Source organism: Antechinus flavipes, chromosome 4, assembly GCF_016432865.1.
Source record: "Antechinus flavipes isolate AdamAnt ecotype Samford, QLD, Australia chromosome 4, AdamAnt_v2, whole genome shotgun sequence".
Lineage (NCBI taxonomy): Eukaryota > Metazoa > Chordata > Mammalia > Dasyuromorphia > Dasyuridae > Antechinus > Antechinus flavipes.
Genome location: NC_067401.1, coordinates 217,819,566 through 217,838,182, shown reverse-complemented (window position 1 = coordinate 217,838,182; position 18,617 = coordinate 217,819,566). Strand labels below are relative to the sequence as shown.

General features: G+C 35.1%; 1 protein-coding gene across 1 annotated transcript in view; it reads left to right on the top strand.

Moving 5' to 3' along the window:
* Positions 1 to 356: 356 nt before the first annotated feature.
* PKHD1 (PKHD1 ciliary IPT domain containing fibrocystin/polyductin) overlaps positions 357 to 18,617 on the top strand; it is a 621,489-nt gene continuing 603,228 nt past the window's right edge. The window contains 5 exon segments of the mRNA XM_051996694.1: positions 357 to 488; positions 1,421 to 1,430; positions 4,530 to 4,597; positions 6,827 to 6,971; positions 10,735 to 10,843. Coding sequence (XP_051852654.1) covers positions 437 to 488; positions 1,421 to 1,430; positions 4,530 to 4,597; positions 6,827 to 6,971; positions 10,735 to 10,843 — 384 coding nt within the window. The 5' untranslated portion in view covers positions 357 to 436.

Genomic DNA, 18,617 nt, shown 5'->3' with positions numbered 1-18,617 from the left:
TCTTTCTTCTTCCTCCCCTCTCTCTGTATCTCTGTTTCCATTTCTCCCTCTCCATTTTTCTCTTCTCCTTCCTTTCTTTTAGAAATTATTCTTGGAAATTCTTTCTTCACAATGAACATGACTCGAGATTATTATTGCTACTTGATCAACAAATATGGATATTAGAGTCCAAATAGAGTTAGATCCAATATATTTAGATATTTTCTTTTCCCAGAGCATAAGGACTTCTTTAAAAAATCTAAGGCTCATTGGTGATTTTCCTATTTGAATTTTTTTTCTTTTAAATGTGTGGCAATAGCCCAGGGCATTATTAAAAATAATACTAACTTCTCATCTCACTTTTCAGAATAGAGAAATCATGATACTTCAATCAAAATGGATGATGCATATAATTACTGAGTGATCTTAGGATGGATGTTTCATTTAAGTATACAAGATGATTACTTTAATACTCTCATTGATGAATATTGAGATGTTCCTCTTGGGAGGTAAGACATTCTGTTGTTCTTTCTCAGGTATGGATATTGTCAGTGAGAAGTCTCAGTAGATGACTTGGATATTTAATTCACTGTTTCAATATATATGGAGCTTTTATTGTGATATTCTGTGTGACGACTGGAGTCTCACTATGTATTTGGGTATCAGTGGCCAGGGGCTCAATAAGCTTAAGAATTTCCTTCACAAGGTTCTAGTTATGCTGGCCTATCCATGAAAAGCACAACATGGTTATTTTTCTTAAATTTGTGGTCCAATTTTCCTTATTACCTTGCTCTACCTGGTTTGAAATATATCAGACCTAGAAAATGTATCCATAATTCATTCTTTCACTCCACAAAACCACATGGAGCATAATTATAATTTGTCTTTTTTTGCATTAAGCTATGAATTGTCAGAATTAAAAGTTAAAACATATGATACAATGAATTATGGTCAAAAGTAGGGGAAGAATGTCATGGTGGATTAAATACTATACTTGAGATCAGGAGAATTTAGCTTCTAAATCCCATTTCAGCTACTAATTGTGTTATATTGGGAAAATCAGTTAACTACTCTGTGCCTCAGTTTTCTCATCCTCACAATGGGGAAGAGGTGTTGGATATACTAGCATATAAAATCCTTTCCAGCTCTAAATCCATTAACCTGCTATTTAATCTAATCTAAAAATTTCTTTCAGTTTCCATTTTGAATTTACTTTATCTCAAGTTTTCACTTTCACAACCTATCAAAAAAAGTTAATTCAAATTTAAGAGGGCCATTTATGTAAATGTAAGCTCCAGAATAGAAAATAAAACAAAGTAAAACAATGATGGTTCTACTGTATGTCATCAAGAGCAAATCATTTTTAGAGTATTGTATTCTGTACTGAGAGCCACATTTTATAAAGAACAAAAGAGAACATTCAGAGGAGTGTATGGATTAGTGAGGAATCTGTAAACCATGATAGGAAGATTTTTAAGGAAGTACTGATATTTAATTTGGATAAAAGAAGCTTAGGAGAGGAACATGATTGATATTTCCCAATATTTGAAAGCTTCTTTTTGAATAAGGATACTAATAATAATGGGTAGAAGTTACATAGAATATATATATATATATATATATATATATATATATATAGAGAGAGAGAGAGAGAGAGAGAGAGAGAGAGAATATAAATATATATATATGAAAATGAATCATTTTGCCTCAGTATAACTAGAACTTTCTTGATAATAGGAGCTTTCTACAAATGTAATGGATTCTTGAAATAATGAATACCCCATGACTTGAATGTAAATCAAGGATTATAGCTTGGGATTTATACTGGGTAAGATTTTTTCCGGGGGGGGGGGGCAGCTAGGTTGCTTAGTGGCTAGAGCACAAGACTTGCAGTCAGAAGGACCTGAGTTCAAATTTGATCTCAGAGACTTAATGCTGCCTAGCTGTGTGACCCTGGGCAAGTCACTTAACCCCAATTGCCTCAGCAATAACTAACTAAATAAAATAAAATAAAAGATTTTTTTTCCCCTAGGGAATGATGAAAAAGACTTCCATTTGCATTTCCAGGATTTTTTTTTTTTTTTTTAATGAGGCAAATTGTCACACAGCCAGTAAGTATTAAGTGTCTGAGACTAGATTTGAACTCAGATTCTCCTGACTCCAGGGCTGGTGCTTCAGCCACGGGACCTTCTAGCTTCCCTGTTTTTAGATTCTTGTGATTTCTATGGCTCAGTGTTTATGGTGTATCTTTCCTTTGCTAGTGATCAGTCAATGTTTGCATTCAGTTTTTCTTTTAGTCAACTCCTTCTCTCATTCTTTTTGTTATTTTGATTGACATTTTCATCTTTCATGGTTCCTTGGCGCAAAAATAATTCAATTTCTCATTTCTTCTTCTATTCTATTATTTCTGAGAGTGGTATAGATTGCCCGTTGACAACTCTGAGAAATACATCAATTTGATTTAATCAAAAACAACCAAGAAAGTTCTAGTAGTGTTCTAAGCCTTAGAGTTAATGGTTTCAAAGAAACCTGAAAAGACTTGTATGAAGTGAAATGGAATGAAATGAGCAGAACCAGGAAAACAATGTATACATTATGTACATTGTGCTTACATTTTGCATGTAAGCACAAAGAACTTGGAAAGATTTGATATTTCTGATCCATAGAATAACTAATCATGATTTCAAAGTAATTGATTGATGGAGTATACTATCCAGTTTCTGACAAAGTGGTAATGAATTCAATATGTAGAATGAAGCATACATTTTTGATAATGAACCATGTGGAAATTTGTTTTTGCTTTCTTATACATATTTGTTACAATAGCTTTATTCTTTTAAATTAAGGGTGGAATGGGAGGGAAAACAATAAATTCTTGTTTGATGAAAAGTTAAATGAAATTTTACAAGTTTTCCTCTTTCCAGCAAAGATAGGTAAGCTTGGAAAAAATAACTTTGAATTGCAGGGTATAGGGATATAAAGCTGATAAAGCATTCCATCTAGTCAGAAGTAGGAGCCCATTTACTGACAGAGTTGGGTAGGGGGAGGAAAAGAAAGTGTGATCCAAGTGGGAGAAGTGGAAATAAAATCAATTTAAGAATTCCCATTTAATAGTAAATATGTGGAATAGTAAGGAAAAATGGTGAAGATAACAGAGACTAGTGAAAGACATAGTATGCCATAGAGGCACAGTTTGGAGAAAATATTGTTAAAAGGAATTTATGTCAGTATTTAGAAGTTGTGATTTTCTTAGTATAGATACTCTCTCTACTGATGTAGATTGCAATTCCCCTACAGCTTAGTAGATGTTCTGTGAGAATTTTTGTTGTTATTCAGTCATTTTGGTTGTGTCCAACTTATCACTACACGTGGAGTTTTCTTGACAAAGACACTGGAGTGGTTTGCCCTTTCTTTCTCCAGTTCAATTTACAGATGAGGAATCTGAGACAGAGTTGAATGACTTTTCTTGGGGTCACACAACTAGTAAGTGCCAGTAATTTGTAAGTAAGACCAGATTTGAACTCAAGAAGATGAGTTCTACCCCTGTACCATATAGTTGCCCCTTTTGGAGCATATTGTAGCTGAAAAATTCATTGCTCTGTGACCTGTCTGGAACTTAGCAAGACTCGTACTTTGACAACAGATAAGCAAAGACTCTCACAGAGACGATGGGTTAAGTCTATAGCTTTTAATGGTCATCTTGATTAAATTCTTGCTTTTTAGGAACTGGACCCGGACCTGTGGATACAAAGCAAAAACATAATAATAACAACAAAAATCAAAACAAAACTAACCCATAATGAAACAATCCTTGCCTTAAGTCACTTAGAAAGCTTGTGCATCATTGGTGTACCCTTTGAAAGCCCAGGATCCTTACTGGAAGGCAGTATAGTAGAGAGGAAAGATCATTGAATTTGGAACAGAGAACTGGCTTTGAATCCCAGTTCTGTTACTGAGTGACTGAGCAAGAGGAAAAAACAAAGGGAAGAAGCATTTATATAGTATCTGCTTTGTGCCAGGCACTGTGCTAAGTGCTTTAAAAGTATTATCTTGTTTGATTCACATGATAACCTTGAGTGGTAGATCCTGTTATTATCCTTATATTATAAATGAGGAAACTGAAGGTAGCACAGGTTATGTGACTTTGCTGAAATCACACAGCTGCTAAATTTTTGAGGCCAGATTTGAATGCAGGTATTTCTGACTCCAGGTCTAGCTGTCTATTCACCATACCACCCAGCTGTTTCAAGAATTAGCTTAACCTCAAAATGATTAAGTGAACAAGTCACTTAATCTTTCTGAGGCTTTTTCCTTATCTGTCAGTTTAAAAGATGGATTTTAAGGTATTCTCCAACTTAAATCTATGATCCTATGAATGACAGAGGGATTGGGGTGAGTGTCAAAGAAGAGAAAATTGTCTATTCTGTTGCCTAATGCAAGATGTGTAATCATTTTAGAATCATAGATTGTGAGAGAGATAAAAAAAAAAATGATGGGTTGATCTGGCCTCTGTTCCAATGTGTTTCCTAATTCTTTTCAGCATCTTGTAGAAGCTGGCATATCGTACCTGAAGAGGGCAGCATTGCTGGAGGAACATGGATCACCATTATTTTTGATGGTAAGTGGGTCTTAGAGGACTGTCTTAAAGGAAATAGGACTTTGAATTTGTTTTTCTATTTGAGGTTAGCATATTTAAATACTAATAACATAGAGAGAATACTTAATAGACGACACAAGGAGAGGAGGAAGAAAGCCTCATGGTGAGACTGTAGTTTTGCCAGAACTGGGAAAGGTTGGGAGGAAGAATATTTATAACAAGTTGTGCAGATATCTGGAGCATGTAGGTGGTGTAGTGGATAGAATGATGGATCTGGAGTCAGAAAGACCAAAGATCTAGTTCAGTCTCTGTGGTGAGCTTTTTCTTCTCAAAACTCAGCCAGGTGATAAAAGTTCAGATCTTTTATTATTTCCAATATAGCCCGGTTAGCTTAGAGGCCTATCTCTCTGCTTGGTTCCAAGAGCTCTTGCCGCTTTGTCCTTTGCTTCTGCCTCTGCTTTCTTCAGCCTCCCCAGCTCCAGTCTTCATGTCATTCGGGTGAAATCCCAACTTGTAGCATCTTCCTCTCTCCAGAGCTCTCCGACTGGCCCATTGGCCTATTTATGCTCCTTCCAGAGAGAGGGATTATGGGTAGTTCTACTTAGTACCTTGTTTCAGGTTCTGCCCAAAACATCTTTTTGTAAGATTAGATCAACTCTAACTACTTAGCAGTTAGTAAGGATTCCAACAAGTCTCAAAATCTTACTAGTTGTGTGACCCTGAGCAAGTCACTCAATCCTGTTTGCCTCAGTTTCCTTATCTGTAAAATGAACTGGAGAAAAAAATGACAAACTACTCTGGTATCTTTGCCAAGAAAATCCCAAATGGGTTCACAAAGAATTGCATATGACTTAAATGATTCAACAACAGTGTTGTTGATATGTAGATATAAGATGTATATGTAGATAATCCACATTTCTGACTACAGTATTTAATAGGGGCCTGATACTAATTCTCTATAAACCAAGATCATGCATAGCTCCTTTGAAAAGACAAGACTATTCTTTCCCTGAGTGTAAAATGTTAGACCTAAAAACAAAATTTAGAATAATAGCCATTAAGTCACTTATTAACATTGTTGTAGTTAATAAGTGACTTAATGGGTCTATGTAGTGAAAAGGTTAACAGATCTGGGGTTCTAAGATCTGAGTCTGGCCCAAGATTCCTTCGTTTATTGGTTGTATGATCCTAGGAAAATTATTTGTCTTTTCTTCCACCTCCATTTCCTCTTCTGTAAAATAAGGATAATAATGACTACATTTCCTTCCTTACCAGTTTCATATGCGTACCACAGGAGGAAATATAATAGTGTTCTATAATTATGATATTAATACTAACTCATAAATATCTAGCCCTTTAAGTTTGCAAAATGCTTCATATATGTCATCTCATTCAGTCATCATATGAAAGACGGTGTAGATGGAATCAGGAAAAACATGAAGGTTTGAAACCCAGCTTTAATACTTACTAACTCTGAAGTCCCCAGCTGGGAAAATCAGTAAATTTTCTGAGCCTCAGTTTCTCTATCTGAAAAAAGGGAATAATAATTGTTGCACTATTTAACACACAGGATTGTTTTGGGAAAGCATTTAGTGATATAGAAATATGAACTGATACATCTTATTAGAAGTGATTTATTGAGATGTAGAGGAGTGTAGTGAATAAAGGGCTTGTTTTACAATCAAGAAGACCTGTGTTCAAGTTCTTCCTCTAATTGTGTGACTTTGCACTAATTTTTTAAATCTCAGCCTATCTAGGCAGCTGAGAGTATAAATTACATAATCAACAAACATTTAGAAAGTTCCTGCTTTGTGTTAGGTAGTCAGGAAGATGGCAGAGTGGTTATAGTGCCAGAGGGATTCAAATTCAGTCTCAGACATTAGCCATGTCACCTTGGGCAAGTCACTTAACCTCGTTTGTCTCAGTTTCTTCATATGTACAGTGAACTAGAAAAGGGAATGCAAACCAGTCTAGTGTCTTTGCCAAGAAAATCCCAAATAAAGTCATAGTCAGACATAATGGTCAGGCACTGTGCCCTGCCTTCCACTTTACAAAAAAAAAAAGTTAAATTTTGTTTTGTTTCGTTTTGTTTTAACTATATGCTTAGTTTGAGAGAACTGTTATTTAAAATGTAAGAACCTCCTCTCGAGGTCACAGACTTCTGTGCCATTGAAATCTCATCTATAGATCGCCATGATTGGGTTACTGAGTAGCTTAATGAGATTTTTATTTGATGGACTGGATGTTTAGGTTTGGAATGGAGTTTCCTCTATCCCACCAATGGCTCTCACTTGGAGATAAGTCTGGTAAATGTGGAAATTCCGCAGCTGCCACATGTCCCATGTGATGTGTCTCCTGTCTATGAAGATTTTTCTGTGGTCAGATGCCAAACCAGGTATGGTTCCATATTACAAGCTGATTAGGAAGAAATGGTAGTGGTTTCTGTGAGCATGTCACTACTGAAAATATAGCTTATGGCATCTTAAAATATGTTAGGTCACTTTTTATTTTTATTTGAAGATTGATATCAATAAACCCTGCTACACCAAAGAGTCAATAGACACTCTCTCTCCTGTCGATTTATCATTATTCCTAATTCCTATTCAAGTTTTTTCACCTAAGTCATTCTATATATCATTAAAAGATTACACTTCCTAATGAATATTACTCTTATCATTCTGCTATTCAAAAGTCTTTAGTCATTCCCAATCACTTACTGAATATAGGCCAAATTCCCAAGACTCATATTCAAAGCTCTCTATATAGTCTTTTTCAGTCTTATCTTAAATTATGGTTTTTTATGTTCTGCCAGAACATTAAGCTACTTGCTACTGCCCGAACATATTTTGCACTTTTTTTATTGAAACAAATGAAAAACCCAGAGACAGTTTTTGGGTGATTAATAATGAATTTATTAATAAGGCTAATTGATAATCAACAAATTGATGATCAGTGACTTCTCTCTGTAGCCAAAGACATTCCATGCAGAATCTGAAAGCTTTAAATAACCCTTGAAAGGGAATTCCTTTGACAATTGAAAACCAGCCATGATTAGTGGGGAGGTAGTCTAGAAGTTTCCAGCTCCATGGCTTCCAGTTTTTATAGTCATTTTCAACTTCTGCACTGCAAGAAAGATTGTTGATTAATCAATTAACAAGTATTAAATGAATGCCTGTTACCAACTAGCAAGCATTGTTCTAGCTGGACATAATAAAAGTAAAATATGAGACATAGTGTGAAAAGGGAGACAAGAAATATGAAATTTAGTGAAGAATTTTATTGTTTAGTCATTTCAAACATTTAGTTATGTTTAACTCTCTGTTACCTCATTTGAGATTTTCTTGGCAAAGATACCGAAGTGTTTGTATTTCCCCCTTCGGTTCATTTTACAAATGAGGAAACAGGTTAAATTGGTTACCCAGCATATGAGGATAGATTTGAACTCAGGAAGATGAATCTTTATGACTTTGAACCAAGTACTCTATCCACTATGCTACCTAGCTGCCCGTAGTGAAAAATATAATACAACATATAATTATATCCTGAATTTCATGGTATTGATTTTAAATGCTAGAGGAATTTAGAAGAAATCATCTATGAAGCCTGAGTTTTTCAAGAAAATTTCTCTCTGAAAAATAGTCAATCAATTTTTTAGTGTTGAACAGATGAACATAATGAACACTGATTAAGTAAAATACTATGCTAAAAACTGGGGATACAAAGATAAAAATGAAATATTCCTTACTTCAAAAAGTGTTTGCTAGATGGTACAGTGGCTAGAGCACTGCCCCTGTAGAGAGGAGAACCTGAGTTCAGATACTTACTGTGTGGGTAAGTCACTTAACCCTTATTACTTATTAAAAAAAACAAAAACAAAAACAAGTTTTCAGTACTTTTTCAAAGAATTCAATTGCAATGGGATAAAATCAAGACTGTACCTTCATTTGCTTTTTTAGACTCTATGGGAAGAATTAGGTAATAATTGTAAGTCTGAAGATATTACCCAGAATCCACTAGAATATATATATATATATATATATATATATATGAATTCCTAATCATATATTTGCTCTCATAATTTGTCATCATAACTTGATGACAGAACTGAACCAATAAATTTTAGGGGGAAATTGCCATGTGTCCTTTAGTGTCTTGCAGCTCAGATAGTTAAATGGTGACCTAATATTTAACAAATATTTCATTTTTAGAATAAATAAATTTAGTCTCCAATGATTTAAAGTGAATTGGTGTTTGGAAAAAATGGTTTATTATTTAAAAGTCTCAATTAATTAGAGATCTTGAATAACAGCTCTTTCATGGCCCATTAAAATTAATTTTTATCATCAACTTAAAAATTATAAATAAAAAGTTATCAAATCACATAAAACAAGTGAGAAAATTTTATCCCATATGTGTTGGTTTTAATGAGAAAGAATCAAATACATCAACAAACAACAAACTTAACAAATAAAATGTTTTTGTTCTGGGTCCCTTTCTAAGCCTGCAAAAATATTTTCTTTCTTTCTTTTCTTTTTAATTATAGTCAGGGTATATGTGATTCTGCATTTGTTTTATATCACCTCAATTAGATCTTTCTGTATTTCCTTGTATGCTCCGTATTTTTGTAATCCTTTCATATGCTGTTATTGTGATCCTCCTTAATTGATTCAGTCCTTTGTAATTCTTGGACTCAGAGGTTTCAATTTTGTTCAGTTTGTTGTTACAAGTAGAGCAGCATTGCATGTTTTGTTCAGATGAGTCTTTTTTTTTTCTTTTAATTATTATTTTTTGGAGTAGAGACCTCAGTCCTCACAATGAAATTTTGACTGATCCTTTGACTCATCCTTTGATCCTTTGAAGAATCAATCTAATGAATTATTGAAAAGTGAAATAAGCAGAATCAAACCAATGTTTCATACAATAATACAATGTTGTTCAAGTAGCAACTGTGAACAACTAAGTTGTTCTGAGTATTATGAATAGTCAACTACAAAAGACCTATGCTATCCATCTCCAGAGAAAAAACTGATAAGTAGAAGTATGTACAGTTTTTCATAGCCACACACACACACACACACACACACACACACACACCCTTATATATGTATGTACGGATGCCCACACATATATGTCAAATGGTGCCTTTCTCTGATGTGAAATGAGGAGTGAGGGAATTAAAGAAAACAAACAAAAAGAATTAAATCTAAAAAAATCTAATGACATTACATACTGTCATGTTGCTTTTCAAAATATTTTCATTTGTCTAGGGTGCCAATATTAATATATTAGTATTTGTCGGAGCATGACAACCCACTACTTAATTTTTATTATTTATTTCATATTTTTTGCTATTCTGGTCTAATAGCTAAAAATATTTTGTTAAATTTAGGTAGTGATTAAAACAAAGAAAAACCAAATAAAGCCCTGGCAAGTCCAATGTTTTCTATCAAAGAATATGGACTATGTTTGGGAACATAGTTTTTCCTGAGTTACAATCAGATTTCAGTTCTTTCTCTGGATAAGGCAATGACTCTGTCCTCCTGTCTTGAAAGGGCAGATCCATCACCCTACTAGGTCAAGAGAGAGAAGAATCTCATTCTGCTTCCTTATTGCTTCTCACCTAGCTAAGTCTGGTCAATCAATCAGCTACTCCTGCAGCTGAACTCCCAGCTGGGTCCTTCCTACCTTTGGAAAATCATCATGTAAATAGAGGTCAGTTCTGGAGTTCAGTGCAGTGAGAGATCCAAAAAGTGCTGGGGCAGGATCACCATAGCAACAAACTCCTCTGCTCTGCTGAAGGTTTATGATTCTGAAACATGCTTTCATCTATCTCTGGAGTTTACAGATGATGGTGGGAGGGAGATATTGAGCATTGTGTCTAGCAGAGGACAGTTTTATTTTGATTTTTTAAGGTAATTTTATTTTATAGCCATCTCTTCATTTCTAATCATTCTCTTGTTGGCAAAAATAAACAAAAGCAAAAAATTCAAATCAGCAATCTTTTAAAATTTTATTAATTAAGATCACTAAAATCATTGGATTAGCAAGTCAAAAAATAAAGCATAGATATATAAATAGATGAGGGAATTTGAAGTGGTGACTTAGAAGATCCTGTTTTGTCACTCACTTGCAGGATATTACTGTCTTTACACCTTCAGGTCTCTTCAGTGGGAGGCACAGGAAGGCACTTACTATCTGGAAGTTCGTTCTGGTGGGCAGTTGTTGAACAATCTGAGTCATGGTTCATGGGATAACTGTACTTTCAAGGTAAATTCTTGGACAAAAAATTTGGTTGAAGGAAATGTCCATGATATCTTATTCTGCAGAATGAGGTAAACAATATCTGCTTAGAAGAGGGCCCTAACCTTACATTATTACCAAGATAATATAATATATTTTTCATTATTTTAACATTTTAATTTATTTTTTCAGTTGACATAATTTTTTTAAAATCTCTCCACCTTTCCACTGCCCATTGGGGAAGAAAAGAAAAGGAAAAAAAACCCAAACTCATGTAACAAATATCCATAGTCAAGCAAAACAAATTCCAGTATTGGCCATATGAATGTTTCATTCTGTTTTGAGAAACCATTAGTTCTCTGTTAGGAGATGGATAGTATGCTTCATCTTTAGTCTTTTCAAGTTATATGTCTCTATAATGTTGTTCTTATATGAATTGTTCTTCTTTTACTCATCTTATAGTATAACAAGGCTCTCTCCTTGATTTCCTGATTCATTCTAACATTTTTTAAATAAAGAGACTGCTGGCAAGGTAGGTCCCTCACTCAAATATATCCAATGTCTTTGTACAATGTTTTGAAATCTATTCCTTCATCACCTCTCCCTATTAGTATCTCATATCCTTCAAAAACTACAGCTCCAGTGCTATTTTGAGGCTTTTCTTGACATTAGTCTTTTTTTTTTTTTTACTCCACTCACATGCCATTATCTTCCATTCTCCCCCTCTATTTACCTTGTATTTATTTTTTTAATATCTTTACACATGAAAGAGCATGGTATAGTGAGTGCATAGAGAACAGGACTTGGACATTACCAAGGTAAATTACTTAGTCTCTCAATGTTTTGGGGAACTGTCCAAAGACTGTATGGGAGCAATGTCAGTGACAAAAATGAAATTTTCCAGGCAAGTAGCTTATATGGTGCTTCAGTGGTATTACGATATATAGCTTTCCCTTCCCCCTTCCCTTCTCTTTCCCTTCCTTTCCCTTTCTATTTTGTTCTCTTTCTTTTTTTCTGTCTCCTTTTCTATTTTACTCTCTCTTCCCTTCATTCTCTCTTTCTCTGTCCCTCTTTATCCTCTTTCTCTCTTTTTCTTTATGTCTCTTTCCTCTCTGTATCTGTCTCCTCTATCTTTTTCCCACTCCTCCTGCTCCTCCTCCCTCTTTCTGTCTGTCTCTCTCCCTCCATCTCTCTTTTCTTTCTCTCTTTGTCTTTGTCTCTGTCTACATCTTTCTCTCTCCTTCCTTCCCTTCATATCTCTGAATATATAATCACAGATACACATATGTGTATAACATATTTTTGAGTTACATAAATTTATATTATATTAATTATATATGTCAAATATATGAGTATAAAATAATTTGGAGGATTGATAATTGGAAGCAATAATAACTGGAAGGTTCAAGAAAGACATAGGAACTGAATTGAAAGAAGTTACAGAACCCAAGATTTAGAAATTAGTAGAGTGATCATTGCAAACATAGTGGGATAGCTATGTCAGAGTGCAGAGAGGAGGTGTTTAAGAATGTGAGATAGTAAATAGGTCTATTTAACGGAAAGGTAGAAAGAATGTGCATATGTTATGTATGGTGTGCTATGGTAATTATGTGAACTATAAATAGATTACAGTCATACTCTGAAAAACTTTAAATACCAACCAAAAGGATTTATATTTTATCCTCGAGGTAATGGAGAATTACTGAAGAGTGAGCAGAGAAATGACAAGGTGCTTTGTGAAAATTAATTTGGATGTTTTGGAAAAGAGAATATCTGGTCCAAGTGATGAGGTGTTGAATGAGGATGGTAGTCACTACCCTATATGTGTAGAGAAAAGGGTACTGACAGAAAGGTATTTATATTAGAGTCAGTATGGAGATAGAATTGACAATCTGATGATCTATAAGCATTTATTAGATGCTTATTAGATGCAAAATACCAACAATTTATATTTCATAAGATGATTACTAGGGATCTTGGTTATTCAGTAATTTCAGTCATGTCCAATTCTTTGTGACCCTTTTGGGATTTTCTTGGGAAAGATACTGGAGTGTTTTGCCATTTTCTTTTCCAACTTATTTTATAGATGAGGAAATTGAAACAAACAGGGTTAAATCACTTATCCAGGGTATCACAGTTAGCAAGGGACCTACAACTATAAATCCAACTGCTCATTGAAATTGAAAACTGAAATCTTTAGTCACCTTAGGGTCTCACAGCTAGTAAGTATATGAAGCAGGATTTGAACTCATATTTTACTTCTAGTTCAACGCTCTATTAGACCATTTAGCTTTCTTATTATTATTGGATAAAATGGTTCGTTAAGGACTAGCCAATCCTTTGGCCTGAGAGCTCTGATAGGACTATCTGGCTCCTTCCTCTCCACTGTTACCCCAACAACTTATATATAGTAGAGGGATGAAAATGCTTGTCATACTTTCTTCCTTTATGGCCATACTATCACTATTTTGCTTATCTATCTGACATACAATTCTAGAGATGCCAGAAGATGATCCTTAGCATAAATAACTGTCGTTGGAGTTCTCTGCCTCTATAATCAGACTCTTTCTAGCTTATTCTATGATTGAACAGGAGACAGTGAGCCCAAACCTCCTGAAACTGCACATTAAAGTAAACAAGTCTTGTAGTGGTTCAACTAGCAAGTTGATGAAAAATCACCAGGGGATGCAGTTAATGAGAGGCATTCTAAGCTAAATAAAACACAGTGTGTCTCTTTGTTTTGGGATTGGGACTGGGGGAGCCTTGAGTATTAAAAATTAATTTCATCTCTCCAGTCGACTCCAAAAAGCCTGCTGCAGGCACTGACAAGTTTGAACAACCCACAGAAGGTTTATCTATCAGTTGGTGGTGGTGGCTTTATCAGTCTCATCTGCTGCTTTGCCTCCCCCTAAGCTTGTCTGCCCCTGACCTTACTTCAGCACAGCTGATCAGTATGAGGGAAGTTGATTTGGAATCTCATTAATTTTTTACTTGCCATGTCTCTAGCTTGGTAGAGAAGCAGGGGGTTGAATCTGTCAGAAATGTATAATTTTTTATTACGTCAACAGGGAGAGAATCACAAGTGAGATCTTTTTTGGAGGTTTAACTATGACTGCCACTGACTTCTGGGTTGAACTACCCTCCCAATCACCCCCAGATATTATGGGGGGAAAGATCCTAGATGTTGCTTTTCCTGTTTGTTCTGGCTGGATAAGCTTCAGATCATTTTTTCATTTTCGTCTTCTATACAGCCCTTAGTACACATTTTTGCATGTAGTAGACACTCATTAAATGTTTGTTCACAATAAATGAATGACTCTTAGATAAAATACAGCTTATAATACCAGATTACTTCTATCACCTCTTTTGTATACTACATACATATACATCAGTTTAGTGAAAAGTAAGAACTGGATTTCCTTTCTGTTAGGTTACTATTAGCTGAATGATCTGAGGCTAATCCCTTAAGTACTTTGAGTCTCCTTTCATTCATCTGTAGAATATAGCTCATGAATCTACAGAATTTAGAGTTGTAAGGGACCTTAAGACTATTTACAGTTATCCCTTCCACATCACAACTTTCCCCATTACAGTTTCGATATATCAAAGGTTAGCATAAGAAATTAAAAGGGAATTTTTGGAAACTTTTGTGGAAGGAATAGATGACACACAAAGACCAGTGGTAATACTTAATTCAAATTTTACAATAAGGTACAGAATACACCCCATAAAAGAAAGAGAAAAAATTAAGATTTCTTCTCTGTTGTGAAGGAAGAGCTAAAAAGTTTCTTCTCTGTTGTGAAGAGAGGGCTAAAAAAATTTATGTGGATTTTTCTGATCATAGTAATACAAAGGTATTTTAATTTCCAATACAATAAATACTGATTGCTATAGCCTACTTAATCAAAAGATTCTTAATGGGGGATAGGGGAAAGCCCTCAATAATTTTTAAGAGTAGAAACAAGTTCTGAGACTAAAAAGACCAAGAATTACTAATCTAGTTCAAACACTTTTTTTTTCCAGAAGAAAAATTTGAAGCCTAGACAGGTGAAGTGATTTGTCCATAGTTACAGAAGTATTAAGAGCCAGAATTCAAATCCAGTTCTTTTGACTTCCAATTGACTTCTTTTTTTTACCTGCTTCTTTGAAAGTGTGTTATCATCCAACTCATTAATAATCCAATTATTTAAATCCATAAAAACATATGTGAATAAGGGATTGGGATCTGGTGGCTGGAGGGAAGGAGAAGACATACAGAGAGGAATAAGATAGAATAATTTTTCATTAAGTATGTCTAATTTGTAGAGAAGCAATAATGGAGTACTAGAAATAGTGCTTGACTTGCAGTGAGAATTATAGTTAGAATGATTGTCTCACACTGCTGGGTGGAACCAAAAAATCATATTTATAAATATTGAAACACACACACACACACACACACACCCCAACTAAATAGCTAAACATGATTTTTTTCTGATTACATACTTCAGCTTCCTTATCTGTAAACTAGATATTCCAATATAGTTACTCTTCATGCTAAGATAAAAGAACATTAAAGTTCTTGTTCTGTACTTGTTAGGAGGAAGCTTACTAGTGTTATACTTCAACAGATCATCCTAAATATGTGGCTTTGTTGAAGTTCCCAGGTTAGGATTGAACTGATTCCTCCTCCTCCTCTTCTTCCTCCTCCTCCTCCTCCTCTCTTCTTCCTCTTCCTCTTCCTCCTCCTCCTCCTCTTCTTCCTCTTCCTCCTCCTCCTCGTCTTCCTCCTCCTCCTCCTCCTCCTCCTCCTCCTCCTCCTTCTCCTTCTCCTCCTCCTCCTCTCCTCCTCCTCCTCCTCCTCCTCCTCCTCCTCCTCCTCCTTCTTCTTTCTTCTGGAATCGGGATAAAGTGACTTATCCAGAGTTATACAGCTGGGAAATATTAAGTGTTTGAGGTCAAATTTGAACTCAGATCCTGTGCTCTATCCACTGTGCTATCTAGCACAATTATCTAGCTAATTGAATTTATTCTTTAGATTAATTTGTATGACCTTTTTTTCTCCCCTAGTATTACCTTCTGATCTTTGACTCTAGACAACTATTTGACTTGGAATTGGAAAATGCTTTTATACCTCATTGAACTCCTCACTATCAATGTGTCCCTAAAACTCATTTTTGGGGTCTCTCCCAGCAAAAAAAAAATAATTCAAGAGTGGTTAGGGCTGTGATATACCAATTCTTTCATGATAGTGACTAATTAGCATGAATTTAAATTAATGTCAAGAATGAAGGGATAAAGAAAAAAATCAGTCTTTTCTTTCCTGCATTTATTATGCATATATTTCAGCAATAACTGGATAATTTCTCTTGGGCTATTATAGAATTTTCTGAACTTTCTTCCCTGGGTTGTGCCAATGGCAACAGAAGACTAGAGGTGTGAAGAGAAAAAAAAAAAAAGAGTGTATATATGGGGTAGAAAAGGGAAAGAGGAAGAATAAATGTATTGATCCATTCTCTTTGGTGAGATAAGAATCAATTCTAAAAGGGTGAGGTCAGATTATTATTCCTTTGACCTCCCTGAATGCTAACATTATCCACCAGTTACAAATTATCTAGCCTTTCCATTAAAAAAGAGAGCAGTCTTTCCAGTGAGTAGTTACTGTCTGGATCAATACTTGTCAAATAGCTTTCTCCTTTGTTACAGTGTCTGTCAATTTTTGATGACTGATTAGAGGTATTGATTAACAACACACAGTTCTTTGCTGAAATTCTTTCTGGGAAGGTGGACTCCAGGGGTGATGGAAGCAAACCAAAATAAACAGTGTGCTGGAGTTTCTTTCACAAACGAAAGAATTCCACAAATAAATGTGAAGGAGAAAGAGGTCTCAGCATTTTATGGGACAGGAAAGTAATCTAGCTAGAGGCAGCTAAATGAAACAATGGAGAAAATGCAAGATTCAGGAAGATTAAAGTTCAAACTTAGCCTTACACATATATTAGCTGTTTGATTTTAGGCAAGTCATTTAACCAAGAGCAGTCTCAGTTTCCTAATCTGTAAAGTGATGATAATTTACTTTCCAAGGTTGTTGTAAAGATCAAAGGATAGGTTTGTAAAGCACTTTGCAAAGTTCCTGGGACATAGTAGATACTTAATAAACTGTTTCCTTTCTTCCTAGTATCAGGCAATTTGGGAAGAAAAGAGCATTAAACATGTTGTTCCGAGACCATGAGAGCATCTGGTCAAGGGCTCCTATGGATTAAATTAAGTTTTAGGAAACCTGACATCTAAAGAGAAGGATCAAACTTTTATGGTTTATTACACTACCATACCAGAGTTGAACCAAGAGGAAAAAAATCTCTAAAACAAACTTGTCTTATGTGTAAAGTCTCCCCAAGAGAGACTGATAAGTTCCTTTCTTGGTGATCAAAATAGATCATGTATAGGACAGTTTTTTTTCACTATAAAAGAAATGTTTAAAACACCGAAGACTCATAAGCATACAATGATAAATAGTTAAAGCATCACAGTAATTCATAATTCCTGTTATGCCGTCTCAGAAGACATACTTAGAACATTAAAGGAGAAAATCTTTTGTAGAATTACTGAATTACATTTGAGTCATCTGCACCAACTGAGGAACTTATTCAAAGCCTATGTCTTTTTTTTTTTTTTTTTTTTGGTCAGAGGTTACCTCCTTTAGAAATCATTGTGGTAACAGGAAACATCCCCTTCTACCTGTTAGCATCCAGAGTCAGGAACTCTCAGTCTCTCAAACTCATAAATTGATGCCTAGGCTAGGAACACTCACCTCAGGATCATTGATGTTAAAGAAGAAACAGAAGAGGCAGGCAGGAGATTCAGTGTCACTAAGTTAAGCATATGCTCCGGCAGAAATTCTTGCTCAGCGATGCTTGTTAATTGAACAAAATTAAGACAAATTTTTTTTCTTTCTTTCTCTTTTCCTCCTCTCCCTCCTTCCTTCTTTCTTTCCTTTCTCTCCCCTTCCTTCTTTCCTTCTTCCCTTCCCTTCTTCCTTCTTTCCTTGCTTCCTTCCTTCCCTCCTTCTTTCCTGCCTTTCCTCCTCTCCTTCTTTCCTTTCTTCCTTCCTTCCTTCCTTCCCTCGTTCTTTCCTGCCTTTCCTCCTTCTCTCCTTCCTTCCTTCCCTCCTTCCTTCCTGCCTTTCCTCCTTCTCTCCTTCCTTCCTTCCCTCCTTTCTGCCTTTCCTCCTTCTCTCCTCCCTCATTCCCTCCTTCCTTCTTTCTTTCCTTCTTCCCTTCCTCCTTCCCTCTCTTCCTTCTTTCCTCCCTCCCCCCTCTTCTTTCCTCTCTCCCCTTCCCCCTCTCTCTTTTTTCCTCCTTCCTTCCTTCTTTCCTTCCTTCCTTCCTTCCTTCCTTCCTTCTTTTCTTCCTTCCTTCCTTCCTTCTTTCCTTCCTTCCTTCCCCTCTTCTTCTTGTCTTTCTTCTTTCCTTGTTTCTGATCACCTAATAACTAGGTCTGGTTAGCCTTCACTTCAAGAAATATTTATGAATTTTTAAAACTTGAAAGAAAAAAATAAAAGAAAAGCTTTTTTGATTCCTATGCTTTCCATTTTTTTTTAAAATCAGAATGGGTTTCTATTTTGTCAAAATCTTTTTTCTAATCTATTGCTATAATCATATAATTGTTGTTGTTATTGATATGGTCAATTATGCTGAGTGTTTTTTTAAAATATTGAACCAGACCTAAATTCTTAGTATAGATCCCATGTTATCATAATATATGATCTTTGTGCTATATTGCTGTAGTCTCCTTGCTATTATTTTATTTAACATTTTTGCAT